The sequence below is a fragment of the Podarcis filfolensis genome (assembly GCF_964270895.1).
Source record: "Podarcis filfolensis genome assembly, chromosome: 1".
Lineage (NCBI taxonomy): Eukaryota > Metazoa > Chordata > Lepidosauria > Squamata > Lacertidae > Podarcis > Podarcis filfolensis.
The window spans coordinates 1,691,254-1,714,492 of NC_139604.1; the positions used below are offsets into that span (position 1 = coordinate 1,691,254).

Sequence of the window (23,239 nt, forward strand, 5' to 3'; positions counted from 1 at the left end):
ATTGCTGGAGTATACTGTTCGCTCGTTCCGCTTGCCCGTTGGTTTCTGGGTGTCTCGCCGTCGAGAAGCCCACCTCGACCTGCAGCAAGCTCATGAGCTTCCTCCAGAACCTTGAAGTAAATTGTTTCCCGCGATCTGAGATGACCCTCGAGGGAGCCCCATGCAACCTGAAGATGTGATCCACAAACAATCTGGCCGTTTCCTCTGCCGTCACCGCATGTGAGCAAGCTATGAAATGGCACATTTTTGTCAGTAGATCGACTACTACCATGACTGCTGTCTTCCCCCTTGATTTGGGCAAATCTGTCATAAAACCTATGGACACCACCTCCCAGGGTCTTCCCGGCGTGGGTAAAGGTTCCAGTAACTCTGCAGGGGCCGCCCTCTCCCCCTTCGCCCTCTGGCAGCGGTCGCACCCCCGTACGTACTCCCATACATCTTCCTTTACCCTTGGCCACCAGAACTGCCTGGTGACAAGCAGCATGGTCTTGTGCTGACCAAAGTGCCCCGCTGTTGGGTTGTCGTGGAGTTGTTTAAGTACCCTTCCCCTCAAGGTCTCCCCCGGTACGTACAGCACTCCCTTATAGTACAGTACCCCTTCCTTCTCCTCAAACTCTCCATGGTTTTCCCTTCCTTCCCGTAGTTCCCTGATTTTAGTTTGTGCGAACTCGTCGTCTCTGGTGAGACCGGCTAGTTCTCGTTTCCCAACCAACACTCCCACACACACCCATCTGCCCTCGGGGAACACGTGTCGGACTTCCGGCGGTCCCTCTCCTTCCATGTACTCCGGCTTCCGGGAGAGTGCATCGGCTCTAACGTTCTCTCCCGGCACATACCGGATCTCGAAAGAAAACTTGGAGAACTCTTGTGCCCATCGAATCTGTCTCTGGTTGAGTACTCGCGCAGTCCTCCAGTACTCCAAGTTGTTGTGATCCGTGCACACCTGGATCTTGTGCTGCGCCCCTATTAACAGATGTCTCCATCGGTGAAACGCTGTGTAGATAGCCAGCAGTTCGCGGTCATACACCGTGTAGTTCTGCTCCGACTTGCTCAGCTTCCTCGAGAAAAAGGTGCATGGCCTCCAGTCTTGCTGGGTTCCTGGCTGCAAAAGTACGGCTCCTATGGCCCGGTCTGACGCGTCGGTCTCTAGCCTCATGGGCTTCTCCAGATCCACGTGCAGGAGCTGCTCTTCCGACGCGAACGCCTTCTTCAGTCTTTCAAAGGATTGCTGGGCCCCTTCTGTCCAGACGAACTTCTTTTTGCTACTGAGACAATCGGTGATGGGTGCTGTCAAATGGGCGAAGTTCTTGATGAACTTCCTGTAGAAGTTGCTGAACCCTAGGAACCTCTGCACGTCCTTCCGGGTCTTGGGGGCCTTCCATTCCAGTACCGCCTGCACCTTGCTGGGGTCCATAGCTAGGCCCTTGTCTGACAACTTGTACCCCAGAAACTCGACCTCCCTTGCGTGAAATTGGCCTTTTTCCAGCTTGACCCACAACTGGTGCTTCTGCAGTCTCTTTAGCACTTCCCTGACATCCTTGACATGTTGCTTCTCGTTGTCAGAATAGATTAAGACGTCGTCCAAGAAGGCTACGCAGTTTTTGTACAGCAGGGACCCCAACACGTGGTGCATGAAAGCTTGAAAGCAGGCGGAGCCCGACTGTAATCCAAAGGGCATAACTAAGTACTCAAAGGCTCCCAGGGGGGTGAACATTGTGGTTTTCCATTCGTCCCCCTCCCTCATCCTAATCAAATTGTATGCTCCCCTGAGGTCCAGCTTGGTAAAAATTTTCCCCTGCCTCACCCGTGTTAAAATGTCGTCAATCCTGGGCATTGGGAAGGTCACGGGTTCTGATACCAGGTTGACGCCCCGGTAGTCCACAACGAGCCTGGGCTTATCAGTATCCCTTTTGTCCACAAAGAACACCGGACTGCCTCCCACAGCCTTTGATTCTCTTATGAAACCTCTTTTCAGGTTCTTGTCAATAAATTCCCGCAACTCCTGCATCTCCCTGTCCGACATGGCATACAGTTTACCCACCGGCAGCTGAGCCCCTGGGAGTAAATTGATTTGGCAGTCAAAGCGCCTATGGGGGGGTAGTCTATCCGCCTCCTTCTCGCTGAAGACCTCCTGCAGGTCAGCATATTGGGGTGGCACCTTCCCTTTTGGCTCCACAGCTACTCCAGCCACCCTGGCCACTGTCATCCTTGGGGTTTCCCCCCATACAGTGTTCCAAGCAGTAAGCTGACCCAAAGGTGACTGACCGCTGATGCCATGCCACTACTGGATCATGCAGTGCCAGCCAGCTCATTCCCAGTATTATTGGGGGTCCTGACAGTGTGGCTATGTGAAAGGCAATGGTCTCTGTGTGCCTGGAAACCCTCATTCTCATTGGTGGGGTCTGGTGCGTCACCTCCCCTCCCAGAAGTTCCCTGCCGTCGATGGTTGTCACTTGCAAGGGAAAATCCAGAGGCAGCAGGTGGAGTTGGTGTTCTAGAGCGAAGTTCTTGCTGAAGAAATTGCAGGAACTGCCTGAATCCAGCAGCCCCTTCACCTTGACTGGGTGCCCATTTGGGAGTTCTAGCACCACTTCTATGGCTATAGCTGCCCTGGGAGGGTCTGCTTGGGGCACTTCTATTGGTTGTTGGCTTGGCTGCTGCCCCCGCTGATTGGCAGCTTGTCCGTTTCCCTGGGCCTGATCCGTTTCCCCCTTCCCCTCACAGCCAGCAGCTCCCACCATCCCTTGCCAGGCCTTTCTTTGAGGGCAGACCCTGGCAAAATGTCCTGGCCGTTGGCAGAGGAAACACTTCTTGTTGGTTTTCCAATCCTTTCCCTCCCTCTTGCGCCCTTCAGCGGAGTTTGAAACCTCGCGCGCACGCACACCATCTATTTCCATTGGCTCCGCCGACTGGGAAGGCTGCCTTGGTATTTCAGGAATGCGGTAGTCATGGCAACGTTCCCCTCTCCCTTCGCTCTTCTCCTGAGCCCACGCTTCCTGTCTTACGCCAATCGCAAGCACAGCCTTAGTCAGCTGATCCATCGACTGTGGGCGGGGCGCGCGGGAAAGCTCGTCCTTGACTGTTGGGGACAACCCCTCCTCAAACAACATCTGAATGGGTCCAGCGTCCAGATCCCACCCAAGCCGGTGGATTAACATCGCAAAGCGCGACCAGTAGTCTCTAACTGATTGGCTCCCCTGCTTGCACCCCATCAATTGCCGTCTAACCACATTTTGCTCCACTTCGCTGGAATACATTGCATTCATTGCCTGAAAAAATTTCCTGAGGTCTTTCAAGGCGGCATTTTGCGTTGCCATTAGGGGCCTGATCCATTCCCGTGCCCCATCCTCCAGATGCCCCACAATGTAGGCCACCCTCTCCCCATCATCCGCAAAGTCATCATGCTGCAGTTCCAAAGCGTACTCTATTTCCGTTCGGAACGTGTTGTAGTCCTGGGGCTGCCCCCCAAACTTGTGCACCAGCCCCGGTACCTTCCTTGCGATGGGGGTGGGTCTGACCTTGGTATCCTGAGCCCTCCGTTCGTCCAGCCTCGCCGTCAGCAGAGCCATATGCTGTTCTAAATCTCGGTTCCTCTCCACCAGATTTTGCACTCCAGCTGCTCGCTCTGTGGCGCCGGCTTCTCCGGTTTGACTCATTATGCTCCCTTGCCTGTCGCTGCGCACAAGCAACTTCAGGGACTGACGGATTGCTGTGATGGCTTTAGGGGTTGCTCGTGCATAAGTTACCACCGCTCTGGGCTTGGTTGTCTGGTTAAACCGTTTCTGTCTGGACAGCCATCCACTCCGTGGCTGTTCAGTCGCTGGCAGAATCCGTCAGTGGGCGTTTCTTGAACCTCTTCCAGCAAAGAAGTTCTTTGACGCCAAGTCACCGCCTACTCTCCCTGCGCGGAAGTCTTCTGCGCAGGGTAGGTGTGGGCAGCGGAGGACCTGTGCTCTCCTCGCTGGTCTCCTGCGAAGAGTCCTGGAGCCTCCCCTCTGCTTCCCCCATCAACCCCCCTCCCTGGTGTTGTGCTGATTTTCTTCCCCCGCCGGAGACCTGCCTCTCTCCCTGCTTTGCCCCTCTCCAGCATCGCTGTGGAGCCTCGCCTCCTCCTCTAGCTCCGATGGCAGTTCCCTGACATTTACCTTTACCTTTTTATGCAAGGAGACAGAACTTTCAGGGTGGCAATGCTACAGAAGGAAGAGTTTGGCCTCAAGGACAGGTTTAGGATTCTCTAGCTGAACTACAGTTCCCATCAGCCCCATCAAACATGAACTACAGCCCCATCAAACATCAAACATAGCCAGTGCCCAGGACTAATGGGAGTTATTGTTCATCAACATCTGGAGGGCTAAATTCCCCATATCTGTTCTAGAAGAGCAGACATTTCCCTGATAAATTCTTCCAGGAGCATTACATAAGAATCTGGAAGAGATGGTCACTATACTTTCTGAAACCCTATCAGTCAAATATCTGACTATGGAAAGTGCCCAAAGACTAATTATTCTCATTAAGGTGATGTACAAATGCTGTGTAGCTTTATGGGAATATTTCAAAATGTCTGTGAGTGCATGGGCATGATCCAGTACTACAGCCCTGTTTGTTTCTGAAGTTGCATCTGTGCTTAATTCTCCTCTCCTTTAAATCAGTAGGATTCAAATGTGTTGCCATTTGCCTAGATTGTGTGTTTTGATTTAAGCCCATTGAGAAAAGGCAATGGAATGTTACAAAATAGAAGCTATGCATCTTGAAGAGAGTTCAAAATAGCACACACCCTCCCCTTGCAACCCTCCACCCCAGTGTTGTCCCTTGCCTTTCTAGCATTTTAATTTATAGTGGCTGGCTAATTATATAACATCATATTCTGAAGCGATCTCTTCCTCACACTGTTTATAATTCCTTATTAATTGCCCTCTTAAGTGTGCAAATTTACATATCAAATTTATGTAGACAATAAGCAAAAAGGAATAAGATGCAGGTGGTTGTTCCGGAAAGATTTATAAATAGCGAATGAGAGAGGCAAATAATCAGAAAAAGGCAAAACTTAAAGCAGTCTGGGGTGGACAGTATTCGTTCAAGAACAAAAGTATCCAACTGCTATTTTCCCCATGTAATTTGAAATGAAAGCTGTGGATTAAGATATCTCAGATTTATTCCTCCCTCCAACCTGAAAAGAATTTGGATCTTAGCTTAGAAGGGGGGCTCATTAGAATATTTTCTATTTTGTGACTCCATTAAAAAATGTATTAACATGCAGATGTGCCCTCAAGAGATTTGTTTCTGGAAACAAACATGTCATTTGGTTATGTGTTAGAGATGTTTCCATGTACACAACTGAAAAATGTGTTCCATTGCTTAGACTTGTGGGAGGAAAAAGGAACCTAGAGAGGATGGATGAAGGGTGTCTCAAAATAGCATCCATTGCATCAAACATTTAAGCGCCTTTCTCTCTCTCTCTCAAGCACATTGATCAAAGCTAGCATGGGCTCCTTCTTCAAATATTTCTTGACAAAAGAAGAGCCAAACTATTTTGGCCACTGCAAATAACTTTTCCACAGTCACTTTGATCATTACCCATCCTTTGTTTATAAAGAAGTATGTATGTCCTGAATATGATAATGGGTCAGGAGATACAGTGAAGTTTGCAAGAAGAAATAATTATAATCCCTGATGAGCAGGCATTTCAAAACCAAATTTTGACAACATGGCTCAAGCACTACGGTCAGATGGAAGATATCACACTGGAGACATGCATATACCCACTGTGACTACAACTGTGGGTCTGCCCTGACTGTAGAATAAGCTTCCCCTAGGGATATGGGGGCACATCTAGCAATGGTGTTCTGCCAACTGATTAAACCATATCTACTTGCAAGGGCACAGTGAATGTTAGAAATGTTGGCTTTTTTCGTATTTGATTGTCTTTTGTCTTGATCAGAAAATAAGAAGAGCCCTGCAAGATCAGGCCAAAGGTTGATCTAGTACAACACCCTGTTCTTATGGCAGACGACCAGAAGCCTGTGGGAAGTCTGCAGGCAGAATCTGAGCTCCCAGCAACAGGTTTCAGAAGCAGGCTCCCTCCGACAGCCACCATGCCCAGCCCCCCATGAAAGTCTTATCCTCCATGAATTAATCTAATCCACTCCAAAAGCCTTCCAAGTTGGTGGCCATCACTGTCTCTTGCAGGAATGAATTCCACAGTTTACACAGGTAAAGAAAGACATTCTTTCACCCGTCCTGAATCTTCCAGCACTGAGCTTCATTGGATGTCTTCTCTCGCCACTTTCTCCACACTAGGCATCTTTCATTCAGAATTTGCACTAAATCCAAACCATTCAATGGAGTATTTTTAAAATACACATCAAACACCCGCTTTGATATCCACCAAAATTTCAGCACTCATCTAAAAAATAAAGTGGGGGTGGGGAGCAAATGGTTAATTTGCTTTTGTGGCCAGGAAATTCTCAGCTGCAAAATAATGGAGTAGTCCAAGGACAGCAGTTATAAAATTTGATTTAAAAGAATGTTTTAAAATAAGTTTTGTGTGTATGAATTTGGTGTCGATGTGAGGATTAGTACATGACACAAGCCCCATATTAAGTTCTCCACTGGTAGAAGCTGTGTATACTGTATATCATGCAAAGGTTCTGATCCTGACCAGCTCCTCAGACACAGACTTCCCTAATGCTGACATCCCAGGCAACATGCGGACCTTCAAGAGGCAGGAGCCCCCTTCCCAACATGGGTGAGGCCAGCACCCCAGTCCTGCTGTCCCCTTCTCCGTACGTGCTTTCGCCTGAAGAGGCAACTCATGGATCTCATATACAGTGGTACCTCGGGTTAAGTACTTAATTCGTTCCGGAGGTCCATTCTTAACCTGAAACTGTTCTTAACCTGAAGCACCGGAGAACGATTTCTGTTCTCATCCTGAAGCAGGGTTCTTAACCCAAGGCACTATTTCTGGCTTAGCGGAGTCTGTAACCTGAAGCGTATGTAACCCGAGGTACCACTGTACTTAGAATAGGTTGTACAACTTCATGCTTTAGTGGGGGGATTCATTTTTTGAGCACCTCCCCAATTCTCCCTGAAAGTAAGAGAACTAGAAACAGAAAGCTTCTACGCTAGTCTCCTCCATGTGGTAAGTTTTGTTTTGTTTTGTTTTACGTTTAGGCATTTTTTTCATGTAGTGGAACGGTAAGAAATATTCATCCTCCAGCCTGAATAATTTCAGACTTATTCTACTATTCTGCATTTTACTAACTCAGGATTCTACCTGTTTTCATTTTTGTCCTTGTTTTTATTATGTATTTTTTGTTTGTTCTTGTATATTTACACTTTGAACCACCCTGAGATCTACAGATGAAGGGCAGGATACAAATCATAACAACAACCACTTCATTTCTCATTGTTCTGCTGCATAAGGACTTCCTATCACTGAGAAGAAAACTCTCATTGATTATTACTATATGGAGGGTTGCTGTTAACAGGCTATATGCATGAACTCTTCTTTCACCTCACTTTATATTTTTCTTTACTTAATCTAATGCACTTACAGGTCTGGCATTCATCTGCTGAAGGTCCCCAGCACCGGTTTCCACAGGACTTGTGACAAGGTCCACCTTCGGGAAGAGTAGAGACAAAATACAAAGAGAAGTTAGATGATTACTTTTTATTTTGATTTTTTCTGCAGTGCCTTTAAAGACTCTTTATAGGGAAACCACTATCACACTTTTATGAGAACTCTATGCCTTATCACAATTGAAAGATTTGCAGCAAAAGAAAACCTACACCAAGTTTCAAACATATATGAATTAGAATTTATAGTGGGGCTTTGTATTTCCCGCCTTGTTGCTGTTGTTATTATCTGTATTTTAAAATAGATCTGTATCTTGTTTTAATTATATGAGTGTTTAATTGCTTTTCATCGAATCACAGAATTGTAGAGTTGGAAGGGATCCAAGGGTCATCTAGTCCACCCCCTGCGATGCAGGAATCTCAACTAAAGCATCCATGACAGATGGCCGTCCAACCTCTGCTTAAAAACCTCCAAGGAAGGAGAGTGTACCAATAGAGCAGTTGGTTAGAGTGCGGTGCTGATAATGCCAAAGTGCAGGTTCAAACCCCATAAGGGACAGCTGCATATTCCTGCTTTGCAGGGGTTGGACTAAAATAGGGGTGGCCAACTCCCAAGAAACTGTGATCTACTCACACAGTTAAAAACTGGCAGTGACCTACCCCCTTTTGGGGGGTTGGGGTCAAAGTTGTTGAGTTTTTTTTCAGGGAGGAGTTAAAATGTTGAGCTTTTTAAAGGGGAGCCACAGTTGTTCAGCTTCTTTGGGGGAAGCCAGTGATCTACCAGTGATCTACTGCAGACATCCAGTGATCTACCGGTAGATCATGATCTACCTGTTGGACATGCCTGGACTAGATGATCGTCAAGGTTCCTTCCAACTCTACAGTTCTCTGATTCTATATCTTTTCTATGTTTTTAGCTTTTTCTGTTTCATCTATAAGCCACATTGAGTCCTGGTCTGGAAATGAATGAATGAATGAATGAATGAATGAAGGCAGCTACTCTGGAAATTAAAATGTTCTTTTCCAGCTCCAATCTTTGTATATGGACCTGCTGAGCAACAAGAAAAGGAAGACAGGCTTTTTTTCCAATACAAGCTTCTTTTAGATACAAGCTTATGGAATACATTCTTAAAACAAGCATAATGTCATCTGCATGGTGCCTTAACCAAGATGACAGATTCTTATTACCAATTAATGCATAGTGCTTTGTTTCTTCTGGGCACCGTGTACACAGAACCAATGGTGCACAACTTCCCATGTTTTCCCACAGAAGCTCACCTTTTCAATACTGTCCTTTATATTATAATACAATAGGAAATTCATAGGGAACAAACTCTTTCCAGCTCTTGAATAAAAACCAAATTTGTTTCATTGGAATCTCATCATTAATGGGTTGATGCCCACAATGTGTCTCTATTGTGTGTCCACTAGTACTTCTGGCCTATTAGGTGTGCATACGTTGGAATAACTCACAAGTGTTAATTTACGGCATTTCCAAGAAATGCGATGTGCTTCCTCTGTCCCTGGCACACAACTTGCAGAAGAAGAACCCTCTCCCATCCTCACTCCTGGACAAACCCTCTGTGATCAGTGACACTTCAAGCTCCTCAAAATCAAATGTGGGCTTTTGTGGGTGGGTGTCTGCCTTCCCACGCCCAACAGCAGTGAGTGAGGCGAGGCGCTGGCAAGAGCAACTCGCTGCTATTGTGGGGTGTGGGGATGAGGATGCTTGTCCGAAACCACCGTGAGGTGGCAGGGGAGACAGGGGGCACATGTGGTTTTAAATTTATCTTCCCTGTAAAGTCAGATATGCTGTTCAACATGCACAAAGTGATCAGGTCACTGGAACCAGATTCTCAAGTCAAATTTCACCACTTTCTGACACTTACACAATGTTGATAAAATCTACTGATTATGTTGTACAGCAATTACACATGTATGCCAACTACCTCATTAAAAGCATCATCTCCTTGATGTAACAAAGTTCATTTAAGGCAATTATGCCAGAGAAATGCAGTTGCTGACATCGGTGTATATTTTCCTGTCACTGCCTGGCATCTGCTTATTGAGACCAGCAGCTACAGCTAAGCAATGCAAGCCCATTCTCTTTGCTGGGAAAGGGACTCCAGTCTCCACCTGGCACAAATAGCACAACTTTAACCCACAATGATGACAATTATTATTAAAAAAATCTACTGAAGCACTGTGCAGAATGCTAATAGCACCAAACTGCCTTCAAGGGAAAGAGATTATGCATGAGAGAGGGAGCAGAAACTGGCTCTGAAGACTTATTCAGTTAAGACCAATTGCAAATTGCATGTGAATGAATGAAGACTTATGCAGATTTAAAACTCTGCTCAAGTTTATTTTATTTCCAGCTCTCCCTGCCCCAGAAATGCAATAGTGCCCCCCCACACCTACAATGATTTTTTCTAAAAATAAATAAATAAAAATGTTTAGGGGTACTCTCATTTTCCTACTCATATCGAAATATTGCCCCTCAACAAGGCCAAACTCACAAAATGTTTAGGGGTATGCATAAAAAGTGTGTGTGTGTGTGTGTGTGTGTGTGTGTGCGCGCGCGCGCACGCACGCACACACACACACACACACAGGACTAGAAAGAATACTAACCCATTTTGGACCTATTAATGAATAACCATCCTTATACTTTTGACCAAATAACCAATTGAGGCTGGAATTTTACCTGGAAGTAAGTACCACTGAATTCACTGGGACCTATTTCTAGTTAGAACATTTGCAGCATCTCAGCAGAGGTGATATTTTGAGAAAATTATAGTTCTCTCCACTTATGAACATTTTCATTTATACAAAGGACACAATCCAGCCAAGGCTAATCATGTTTTCAGTCCCACCAATTCCATTGATTGAGAGTTGAGCATATACTTTTCCCCTTGTGACTGAATAGCCCTGAAGTGGACTTGTAGCTAATGGGCTCTTTTCTTAATGGGTGTGGCGTGCTGTTATTTCTAACCATTTATAAATATAAATGAACACACTTAAGTTTGCTTTAAATTTTCACATTTCTCCACCCAATTATCCAAGAAAGTCTCCTTTTTTTAAGGACCTGTCCCTGCTGAACCACTGCCCCTCATTTGCCTCTTTGCAGGTGCCCCAAGTGACACTTGTGAAAAGACATTGCCGGAAGACTGTGCTCTGGATGCACCTCGCGATTGGCTTTCCAGCCAAGAGACACTCACAGAGGAGCACATCCTCCAAGGATATGTGATTTTGACACATACTGAGGGTGAAGACAGGTGTAATAAATCAAGAGAGTTCACAGTAAATCCCTGAACCACAAATATGACTCCACACTTCACAAATGAAATGACAGGTACCTATTCCATCTAATCAAACTTTAACCCAAATCATCCATCATGCTCTTCCCACATGCAGCCACCTGCTCCCTACCCCTGTTTAAAGTGTGGCAGGAGATCCATGAGCCCTAATCCTATGCAAGGGCTTACCACCCTTTGTGCAGCAGAGGCTCATAAAGGAAGGTAAGAAGAGTCCGGCTGGTTCAGGCCAATGGCCCGCCTCGTCCAGCACCCTGTTCTCACAGTGTCCAACCAGATGCCCCAGATAGGAGGCCCTCAATAGCCCTCTCCACTCCTTCAGTTTCCAGCAACTGGTACGACTCTGGTTCTAGAGCACAGAATGGTGTTGGTGAAGATGGACAAAAGCTTAGCAATTGAACTGATTCATATTGGTGTAAAAAACTGGTATTAGAAGATCTTCTCAATCTAAATACTGCTATGAGTTTGTGGGTGCCAGACTCCCCAAAATTCTTGGGTCCAGTAGGTGTTAGAATTTAATCAAGCCTCCTGAACCCCCGGAGCCAGCAAGGGTTAAAATACAAGCCAGGTCAGCATCCTCATGAGGTAATCCACCTGGGTGGCAAGCCATTAAGAACACAAGGGGAGGGGGCTCTGTGCCAAACATCAAAAGGTTGGGGCCCCTCCTCCAGCTCAGAGTTAGTTAGAAGATAAAGCCAGGGTTTGAATGAGTCTTGAGTTGGCTGTGGTGTAACCTAGAGGAAAAAATGTTGCACGCAAGCTGGAGAAGGCCAGAGCACAATGGTTGATTTTTGTTTGGTTCCAAGGCTGTGCCTACAGGAGAAGCAAGACCCTCTTAGAGTGTTAATGGTGTGAGCCTCTCCATCGTAGGCTCAAGTTGTATATATGTATAAATCAACCATATACCATAAAGACTCCACAGTCTCTGTTGTGCCTCATTCCAAAAAGGAAACACAGACCCTGGGTAAACTACATGAAACCCCCTGGAATCTCAAACAGCTGAGATATTGGGGTGGTGTGTAACCAGTGCTATTTTTCTAGAAACAGGGGTGCCAGAACTCACCATTTTCTCTTATAATGGCAATGGCGCCCACCTGAGAGGGGCCGGAGCTGCGTTCCAGCGAGTTCTGGCTGGAAAAAATGCCCTGTGTGCAACAATACTTTTATTTCACTGGACTTGCCCAGATAAGGGGATGTTGTTTTATTTTTTTTTTTTTTATAATATATTTATTAAAGTTTTCAAATAAAGTATATATTAGATAAGCACTTATCATTGTCCATTTAACATCTCTCAATTGTTACATGGGACTCCCCCACACCTCCCGCATACACTTACATCATTATTAAATTAATTTCAAACAAATTATCATTTAACTCATCTTAATTAATAATCTTAATTTGGTTTGACATATAATTCAGCCTTAAATCTAATTTAATGGTAGACAATTGTCTGCACTGGCATCCAATTCAGCACTCAGCCAAATTACAATATTTTTGTAAATAAATCTTAAATTTCCTCCAGTCTTCTTCCATCCTTTCTTCTCCCTGGTCTCGAATTCTGCCGATCATCTCGGCTAATTGCATATAGTCCATCAGTTGCATCTGCCATTCTTCCACAGTGGGTAGCTCCTGAGTTTTCCAATTCTTGGCAATTAATATTCTTGCTGCTGTTGTTGCGTACAAAAAGAATGTTCTGTCCTCTTTTAACACACTCTGGCCGACAATACCCAGGAGAAAGGCCTCTGATTTCTTAGTAAAGGTGTATTTAAACACCTTTTTTAATTCATTATATATCTTCTCCCAAAAGGCCTTCACTCTAGGGCAGGTCCACCAGAGGTGAAAAAATGTTCCTTCATTTTCCTTACATTTCCAACATTTGCTATCAGACGAATGGTATATTTTAGCCAGTTTAACAGGGGTCATGTACCATCTATACATCATTTTCATCACATTTTCCTTCAACGCATTACATGCAGTGAAGTTCAGCCCAGAGGTCCACAACCTTTCCCAATCTTCAAACATAATATTATACCCAATATCCTGCGCCCATTTTATCATTGTTGATTTTACCATTTCGTCATGTGTGTTCCATTTCAGCAGCAAGTTATACATTCTTGAAAGTACCTTAGTCTTAGGTTCTAACAGTTCAGTTTCTAACTTTGACTTTTCCACTTGGAATCCTAGCTTTTTGTCATTTTTAAACACTTCTTTAATCTGAGCATAGTGTAACCAGTCTCGCACTTTGTCTCTCATCTTTTCTAAACTCTGCAATTTCCAGTTGTCACCATCCTTTTCTATTATCTCCCAATATTTTGGCCAGTTGGCCTCCATATTGGCTCTTTTCCGAGCCTTAGCCTCCAGGGGTGACAGCCACCTCGGAGTTTTATTCTCCAGTAAGTCTTTATATTTTGTCCAGACATTAAAAACTGATTTTCTGACAATATGGTTCTTGAAGGCCTTATTTATCTTAGCTTTATCATACCATAAATATGCATGCCATCCAAACGCATTATTAAAACCTTCCAAATCCAAGACATCCGTATCTTCAAGAAGTAACCAATCTTTTAACCAGCAGAAAGCTGCAGCTTCATAATACAACTTTAAATCTGGCAGGGCAAAGCCCCCTCTTTCTTTCGCATCTGTTAATATTTTAAATTTGATTCTGGGCTTTTTGCCCTGCCAGACAAATTTAGAAATATCTTTCTGCCACTTCCGGAAGCACTCTGTCTTGTCTACAATCTGCAGTGTCTGAAACAAAAATAACATTTTTGGCAATACATTCATCTTGATGGCAGCTATTCGGCCTAACAAAGAAAGTTTTAGTCTTGACCAACTATCCAAGTCTCTCTTAATCTCTGACCAACATTTTTCATAATTATCTTTAAATAAACTCAGATTTTTTGCTGTTATGTTTACCCCTAGGTATTTAACTTTTTTAACCACATTTAGTTCTGTCTCTTTCTGAAGCTGTTCCAACTCAATATCTGTCATGTTTTTCCCCAAAACTTTAGTTTTTTGCTTATTTAACTTAAATCCTGCCACTCGACCAAAGTTTTGAATCAGTTGTAGTACTCTTTTCAAACTAGACTCCGGCTCCTGTAATGTCAGAACTAGGTCATCTGCAAAAGCTTTAAGTTTATATTGTTTCGCTCCGACCTGAATCCCTTCCACCAACCGGTCCCCCCTAATCATATTCAGGAGCACTTCCAGAACCGAAATAAACAGTAATGGGGAAATCGGGCAGCCTTGTCGTGTACCTTTTTCAATTTTAAACTCTTCTGTAACCACATTGTTAACTATCAGTTTAGCCTTTTGTTCTGAATATATTGCCTCAATCCCGTTCTCAAACCCCCGTCCCACTCCCATTTCTTTTAAATTCCCCTTCATAAATTTCCAAGAAATGTTGTCAAAGGCTTTCTCCGCGTCTATAAAAATTAAAACTGCTTTAGTGTTTATGTTTGTTTGTAAAAGTTCCAATATGTCTATGATGTTCCTTGTGTTGGTAAACATATGTCTGCCCGGGAGAAAGCCTGCCTGGTCTTTATGGATTATCTCACTTAAAACTTTCTTAAATCTTCGTGCCAAAACATCTGCAAATATTTTGTAATCCACATTTAAAAGGGAGATGGGACGGTAATTCTTGAGTTGTGTCTTTTCAGTTTCTGACTTTGGAATCAATGTGATAAATGCTTCTTTCCACGATTCAGGCGCCTTCTTCCCCTCCATTATTTCATTACTGACCTCCAACAAAGGTTGTATCAAATAATCCTTCAATGTCTTATAGTAGTTAGAGGTCAGTCCATCTGGCCCTGGTGATTTGCCCTGTTTCAGACTCAGGATGGCCTGTTCAATCTCTTGTCGTGTTATTTTGCCATTTAAAATTGTTCTATTTTCTTCTGACAGCTTTGCTAATCCATTTCTCTCCAAAAATTGTGTAATCTCTATTTCATCTTGTGGCCCTTGAGTATATAACTTTTTAAAATACCTCTGGAAGCACTTTCTAATCTCTCCCGGGTTCTGAATGTTCCTTCCTTCAACCTCTAAGTTTGTTACTGTATTTAATCTTTGTCTCCTTTTCAACTGCCAAGCTAGCAGTTTCCCACATTTATTTGCCGATTCAAAAGTTTTTTGTTTCATTGTTTTAATCTTCCATTCTATTTCCTGATTTATCAGCTTGGAATATTGCGCCTGATAAAGTTTGATTTCTCTCAGAATCGGTTGGGACTTCGGGTTAGATCTTAACTTCTTCTCCAACTCTTTGATACTTTCCAGAATTTTATCTTTCTTTTCATTTTGCAGTCTTTTCTTTAAGGAATTCTGTTGAATCAAGAACCCTCTCATCACAGCTTTACTTGCATCCCAGATAGTTCTTTTTTCCACCGTAGTGTTCAAATTAATCTCAAAATAGTCCTTTAAGGTTTTTTGGGCCTTCTTTACAATTCTTTGATCTCTAAACAGGCCATCATTCATCTTCCATCTAAAGGAGCCGATTGGGATCAATGTCATATCCATTCTCAAGGCGTTATGGTCGGAGCATGTTTTGGGGCAGATTTCCACCTTCCTCACCTTAGGTGCCAGACTTCTAGTTATCCATATTTGGTCGATTCGTGTCCAAGTCAGTTGAGCTTCAGAAAAGAATGTTCCTTCTCTTCCCAGGGGGTTTCTAACTCTCCAGATGTCAACCCAGTCCATGTTGTCAGTCATTTCAAAAAAGGTCTTAGGTAGTCTTCCCTCTTTAGTAATGTTCTGGTTCTGTGACTTATCCATATTTGTTGATACGACCCCGTTCATGTCCCCCATCATGATGACGTTGTTGTAATCCAGATAATCCAGCATGATCTCGTGCAACTTCTTATAAAAATCCGATTTTCCTTCATTTGGAGCATAAATTCCTAATATCAAAATTTTTTCTCCTTGATACTGTACTTCTATTGCGAGGATTCTTCCACTTTCATCTTTAAAGAGAAATTTTGGTGAAAGGCTCTCTTTTGCATAGATCACTACACCTCTCTTTTTAACTGTATCCGATGATATAAATTCTTGACCAAGCCTTTTATTTATTAACACCTTTCTATGGAGCCTAATCACATGTGTTTCTTGTAAGCATATAATGTCCAATTGTTCCTTTTTTAAAATATGAAAAATTTTAGACCTTTTTTCGGGACTGTTACAGCCATTTATGTTCCAACTCAAAAGCTGCAGAGACATCCTGGATAGGTCTGGTTATTCTTTCTGGGGTGGTACCTTGTTCTCCGGTCCTTGAGGATCCGAGGGGGCGGGCTCCCCTGGAAGTTCTGGCGCTGGCAATCCAAGTCCTTTGTGGAGGTCTTCTCCGTGTGCTCCCAAAAACTTGTCTCTATCTTCCACTGTTTTGATTTTGATCTTTCTCCCTCTGTAGGTAAAGGATAATCCTTGTGGAAACTCCCACCTGAAGATAATTGCGTTGCTTCTCAACAGTCTTGCCAATTCCGTGTAGTTAGATCTAAGGTCCAGCAACTGCTTAGGAATGTCCTTGTAGATTTCAATTCTCTTGCCCAAAATGTCTAGTGACTTTTCGTAGTGCAGGCCCAAAATCTTGTCCCTTTCCTCCTTTGATCTCAGTGTTATCAAACAATCTCTGGGCTTCTCTGTCCTTCTGACTCTGCCAAGCCTGAAAGCAGATACAATTTTAAAGTCTTTTTCCTCTAACTTCCAAAACTTGGCAAATTCCTTAGTTAGAAATTCAATAAAATTATCTTCTTCCACCTCTGGTATTGACCGTATCCTCAAGTTGGTCTCCCTGTTTCGCAGTTCTGTCATCAAAAAGTAAATCTGATGTTCTCCAACTTGTTTGCTGAGTGGTCTTACTTCTTTCTCAAGTTCTTCCAATCTTTGACTAGTATCTTCAGCCAGTTTACGATTTTCACCTACAGCCTCCTTTAATTCTCCAATAGACTGGGCATTCTGTGCAACTTGTCCAGTCAGCTTATTCAAGCTTTCTGTGTTCTGTTCAATTTTAGCTGTATGCAAATCAGCCTTCTTGTCCAGAGCCTCCAGTTTCTCCAAAATTTTCTCCAAGACAGAGCTACTTGTCCCTGAAGCCATATCTCCCAGGTGCAGCTCCTCTGTCTCACCCTCCCCTGCCTGTATTAGGGAGGCCACCTCTATGTCTGGAGGCAAAGTGGAAGGCAAGGCCGGCACAGAAGATCTACGCTGTGAGGCTGCAGATAAAGTTAGAGTTGTTTGTTTAGTCCTTCCTCTTCTCCTTGCGCCACTCATTCCAAAGTTATCTGTAATCCAAGGTCAATCCAAGTTGTTCCCATGAGAAAGCAGAGTCCCAGATGCAATAGTCAAACAGAGGCCGGGAAAGGGAAAGTAAGACAAAGTCACTGCTGTAAGTCCAAAATCCTCTAGAGGGAGCTTAATACGTCTTCAGGGAAAAGATCAAATCCAAGTTAAACTTATAAATTTAAATCCATGTCTATCGCCTCCACAATGTATTATTTTTAGCAGAGTAAAACTTAAAGCAAAACAGTGTTTCTTACAGTGCCTTGACTGCAACAGTTTCAAAGTATCCAGTTCCAACTCAGAATGTTTCAAAACCTGAATTCAATGTATCCAAAGTTGCAAACTGGTGCTCATCCAGGCAGCTCCAGCACCAGAGATTCTTATTTATTTTATAATCCACTGGTGTCACAGAAGAAGGATATCAGTGCACCCCGAATATGACCAGCAAAAGTCAATAGCTCAAAGTCTTTCACTCAGAAAACTGCTTTAACAGGGTGCCAGCATTTAGTTAACGCATAACTTTTTGTCTCCACTCCTCCTGCTCTTTGCTTAAAGTTCAGTATAGCGGGAGATGGGCTTCCTGCTTATCCTCACTCCGTTTTCAGCCAGATTTCAACTTTTTAAAAAAGTTTTAAAAGTTTCATAAAGTTCTCAAAAAGTTTCAGAAAGTTGACAAAAGTTTCAGAAAGTTTTCAATGTCCAAATTTACTCACGGGTTGTAGTTTCCAAAGTTCAGAAAAGTTGCAGGAAGAAAGGACAGCGCTGACCGGCAACAGCAATGCGGCTTCACTTCGCTGTTTGCGCAACGACCCACAGCGCCGCTACCCCCTCCGCGATCCGGAGCCCCTTACGGGGTCCCTTCAACGTTTTGGGGGCTGCTTCTGGCGCCCGCCGGGTCCCGAGACCACAGGCTTCTGCCACCTGTGGTTTTCCTGAATGGGTCTCCGCTTCGCCGTAGCGGACGACCCGTTTACAGCGGAGCTCCCTTCTCCTTACTCGGAGAAGGCAGCCATTACCGGTCGCGCCGCCTCCGGAAGTCAAGGGGATGTTGTTTTAAACACCAGGTAACTTAATGCATAGACATTAAGAGCACAAGGGTGATCCTACCTCATGGCAGTAGGCATATGTTCATCATTTTCCATACAGGTAGGTGAAGATTTTCAAATAGCAAATATGGAAAATGCCATAGAGTGAATTGTCCGGGAGAAGGGTCCTAGCTCAGTGGCAGATACAGCCATGAAACCCTGGTTGAAACCTTGCAGAGCTGCTGCCAAACAGTGTAGACAGTACTGACCGCGATGGACCATTGGTCTGGCTCGGTATAACACAGCTTCTATGTTCCTAAACCTGTTGATGCGGATGCTATCGGAGACTTCTATGTGCAACATATTCTCAAGGAATCCTTATTTTCTAATACAGAATCTCCTATGTGTTCTAGATGAAGCCAATTCCATGTTCTAATACAGTGGTACCTCAGGTTAAGATCTTAATTCATTCTGGAGGTCCGTTCTTAATCTGAAACTGTTCTTAACCTGAGGTACCACTTTAACTAATGGGTCCTCCTGCTGCCGCCGCACGATTTCTGTTCTCATTCTGAAGTAAAGTTCTTAACTTGAGGTACTATTTCTGGGTTAGCGGAGTCTGTAACCTGAGGTACCACTGTAGAAGGAAATTCTGAAGTGACCAACAAAACGCCTTTTGCTGAAGGAGGCTGATGGTGTTCTGGAACTCTCCATGGTGGAACTTTTAAGTAACCCAACTTCCACATTTGTGCTTGCTCAAATCCCAGAAATTGACAGACCAGAATTAAAGACCTTCCATGGTACTGATACAATTCTTAGTGTTAAGCCAAACGTTCTGCCACATAGTTTCTACTCTCATGGAAGTAAACACTATTTGGGATGCTTACTAGTTATTTTTAAGGGACTTTGACATGTCTACCTGTTTCCGTTTGCGTGGTGGGGTTTTTTTTTAATAGTGTCAGATGATAATTTGCATTTAAATAGAGACATTTAACAGCGGAGCAAGAGGAAGCTCTGCCAGCTGCCTCCCCCTCTCACTGGGAACTTGAAAGTGCGGCTTCATTGTTTTCTCTTCTCACGGTTACACAGGCAAAATGAGGCGCTGAACATGTAGACAGCACAACTTTGAATTAAATTATCACAAGTCCTTTGAAGGTCACATATCAAATAAATTGGGAGAAAACATGTCTAGTCTTATTCGATAATAATAAGATGTCTAGCAGAAGCAGGTACCGGACAAGATTCTGCCCTTATTTTTATTCTATCCCTATGCTGCTCTGAGTGTAGGCAGTGAAACTAATTGAGGATATTTAAATTTCAGCCTGTCCTAAGGATCATGGTAGGGAACATTTTAGTGGTGGAGTTTCGCCGAGAGATAAAGACTTTGTCCATGCCATCTACAAAGTTTATGCCCAGGTTTGGGGGAGACAGGAGGAAAGCCTGCAGCTTCGTCTCTCTCTGGACCCTTGGCTGACATGTTTTGTCAATGCCACCAGTGGGTATTTAAATAAGCAAGCTAGGGGCACTCTGTAAGGAGATGAGCAGATTTCCTGTATTCTGTTACATTTTTGTTTTGTGGATTGAATCTGTATTTTTCTCCATCATCCCGTCTACAATTTCTACAATTAATTCATGAACTGGTGTTTGCAGTTTGCTGCAGTACTTTGTTCCAAGAGTTCCCAACCTTTGGGGCCTGTGTGGAATTTGGAGGCAGCGTTGCAGGTACCTGTCACAGAAAGGATGTTGCAGGGCTCAGAAAAGGAAGGGTATGAAAACCAGACTCTTGTAGTTAGACCAGATGCCAGAGAGTGATGGCTAAGACTGTCAAGCATTAGGATATGCCCCTGTGTTGGGTTATAGTGCTTTATTTACAGCCTGCCTATCCTCCCAAAGGAGCCCAGGGCAGCAGGGCTCTTTTTTGTTTAGGCAAGCCTATCCAGACATGTAAACAACAACAACAACAACAACTGAAAACAGTTCTAAAGTTCTAAAAATAGTTATAAACATTCTCCAACAATTATCTCAGGGTTGCTAGCCATCAAGTGCCGGCGTAAACAAGACTGTTTTTTAATTTCCTCCTGGAAATCAATAGGGGGGGAGGGAGACACACTACACTCTGCAGGGCATTCCACAAATTGGGAACTGCACTGAAAGAGTCTAGGTTTTCTTTAATCAGTTAGAAAATGCTGGGGAGTGGATGACTTACAGTAAAACCACACTCTATAATAAGGGCTTCTGATGCTATATTTTTTTCCTGAAGAAACCTCGGCTTTAGCTAATTATGTATATATCAACCATTCCATGGTTTCTTTTCTTGGGACCAACACAGAACAATTCTCTTTGCTTAAAGATACTCCATCAAGAAAGCACATTACAAAATATGCGAGTTCTTATTTGTTTGCTTGGCTTTGCACATATCTTTCAGCAAGCTGAACTGAGATGAATAGGTAGATTATTCTGCCATGTGTAGGGTGAAGATTCTGTTTATCAGAGACCCTAGGACTGGGTTCTAACCTGGTGTATTGGTAGTTAAAGTGCAAGGCTTGGCACACTAGGTGACCTTGGGCCAGTCACTCTCAGCCTAATTTGTCTTGCAGGGTGGTTGTGATGATAAAACAGGGTGGGGGAAAGAGAACCTTGTATTTCCCCCAATCACCTTGGAGGATAAATCTGCAGTTAGTATTTAAACAGCCTTTTAATCTATGTGAGGTACATAGGAGGAATTAGAGCTACACAACATCTGTCTCTGCAATTGGCAGGCAGTATGAAATCTCTGGATTGAACTCGGCTGATACGACTCGTCAACACAGCAGTCAAGCTTGTCTGCAGCCGATATCCCTGCCCTGAGGAATCCAGGAAGAAAGCCCACACTCGCCCTCTGGATTCATATGGAACCCCCGAGTAGCCCCTGACACTGAATGGTTTTACGTTTGACTAGCTCCACTTCCTTACAAATGGCAGTGTGAAAATTCATTCACTATTTATGGTTCAATAGCCCTGTTGAGAGGAAGTTCTCTGACACCCTGAAGGTCATCATGACATTGGTAAGAGCTGATTCTTCTCAGCACCTTTGCATAAGCACTTGGCTCTATGTAAGACTGGGAAATGTCTGACAGAAAGAAATCTCAAACCAAACACATCTGATCTTAGGGTAGTCAAATGTTGACTCACAGCAATTAACTGGAACCCGGCCATCACTACAATATGTGACGTGGGTTTGACTTTCCAAAGCAATTTTCTTTGATAAGTGGTTACCTTGTCCATTTCCTGAACTGCCATTCATTACAGACTACAGAAGGGTGGGTGGGTGTGAAATCTGACGTTTTATCTACAGATCTCCCTTGCAATTGGCATGTGAGAAACCAGCTCCCAGGAGGCGAAATCCACTTTTCCTTCCTTTGTCCTTAAGAGTCTGAAGGACGCATCTCATAAATGTTTCTTCTCCATTTCTCCCAGAACCTTAGGCTGCCTTTTAAAACTTTAGCATTAGTTTCCCATATGAATTATCTATCAGTGCATAACTTTACAAAATAAGTGGTGCAATGCCCAAGGCTGCAATCCTATGAGGAGCCTCACTGGGCGTAGGATTGAGCTAGAGAAAGTCATACGCTTTGAAACTCTTAAGGCTAATCCCATATGTTTGTGAATTGGTTATGTTTACTTAAGGTTCTGGAGGTATGCTCCAATGTGGTCGCATATTTCCCACAGTAGGGTAAATTTCTTCCATTTTAGATTCTGTTTAACTGTCACAGGAAATCCTGTAGTAGGTTAGAGAACCCCAAGGTCCGTCCCCCCACCCAAAGAATGAAATATAATAATCAGAGGATAAACAAAATAATAAAAATTCCTTCCAGTAGCACCTTAGAGACCAACTAAGTTTGTTCTTGGTATGAGCTTTCGTGTGCATGCACACTTCTTCAGATACACTGAAACAGAAGTCACTAGGCCCTTATATATATAGTAAGAGGGTGGGGAGGGGTATTACTCAGAAGGGTGGTGGGATAATCACAGGATAGTCTGAGGAATGCTAAGGACCAACTGCCTAAAACTTGGGAGTGATCAGCATTCATAGGCAATATGCATACTCTGTTAAAAACCAGGAAATAGTTGTACCATTGTCCTACAGTGAGAATAATTTCCTTTGGAAGTTCTGGCTGTGCTCTCATTAAACTGAGTTATTCCACTTCAAACTGCAGATGGCTGGTGGAGTACATGACCTCTCTAGACTGATAGGTAAATAGATAGAAATTAGTTTAGAACCTTTTTTATTGACATCTAGTTATAGACAGATATATATGTAGATAGATATAGATACAGTGGAACCTCGGTTTAAGAACAGTTCAGTTTAAGAACGATTTGGTTTACAAACACCGCAAAACTAGAAATAGTGTCTTGGTTTGAGAACTTTAACTCAGTCTAAGAACGGAATCCGAACGGTGGAAGGGCACCGGCGGCAGGAGGCCTCATTAGGGAAAGCGCACCTTGGTTTAAGAATGGTTTTGGTTTAAGAGTGGACTTCCAGTACGGATTAAGTTTGTAAACCGAGATACCACTGTATTGATTACATGTAGGAGCATTCAGTAATAAAACCTCACGTAGGTGGTATGACTGAAACAACAGTTTACCCCATCAATGAGAAGCAGGCCTGTGTGTCACACTATGGAAACTCATGGGACATCTGTCCCTTACAGTCACAAAACTTTAAACCCAATGCAATATAGTTCTGAATTAAGAAACCACTATTACTTCATTGTGGGCACACGCGCTAAACCCTGTCTGTGGTGCCTGCCCTTTTCCCCAAAGAATGAGACAAGAGACCAGAGTATGGGTTCAAATTGGCCACAACTTTATTGAGCTTCAGAAGTGGGAAACTTGGCACAGGCCTTGGCAGGTAACCCTCTCAGCCCGCCTGGCTGAGGATATGCAGGCAGATGAGATCCAGTGAGAGGGGACTGCAAAGCACAAACTTACACAGCATGCCCTTCCACTAACCTCAGCCCAGGAGTTTGACCTACATGCTGCCGCTCTAGGGCCAGGGACTCCTGGTTTTTGCCCTTT

General features: G+C 43.8%; 1 protein-coding gene across 5 annotated transcripts in view; it reads right to left on the reverse strand.

The window, feature by feature from the left end:
- The window catches only part of ERBB4 (erb-b2 receptor tyrosine kinase 4), a 799,874-nt gene that overhangs the window by 227,793 nt on the left and 548,842 nt on the right, over positions 1–23,239 (reverse strand). For all 5 annotated transcript variants that reach the window (XM_083626464.1, XM_083626462.1, XM_083626465.1 and 2 more), the window contains one exon: positions 7,554–7,619. In XM_083626464.1, coding sequence (XP_083482590.1) covers positions 7,554–7,619 — 66 coding nt within the window. The remainder of the gene's footprint in view (positions 1–7,553; positions 7,620–23,239) is intronic.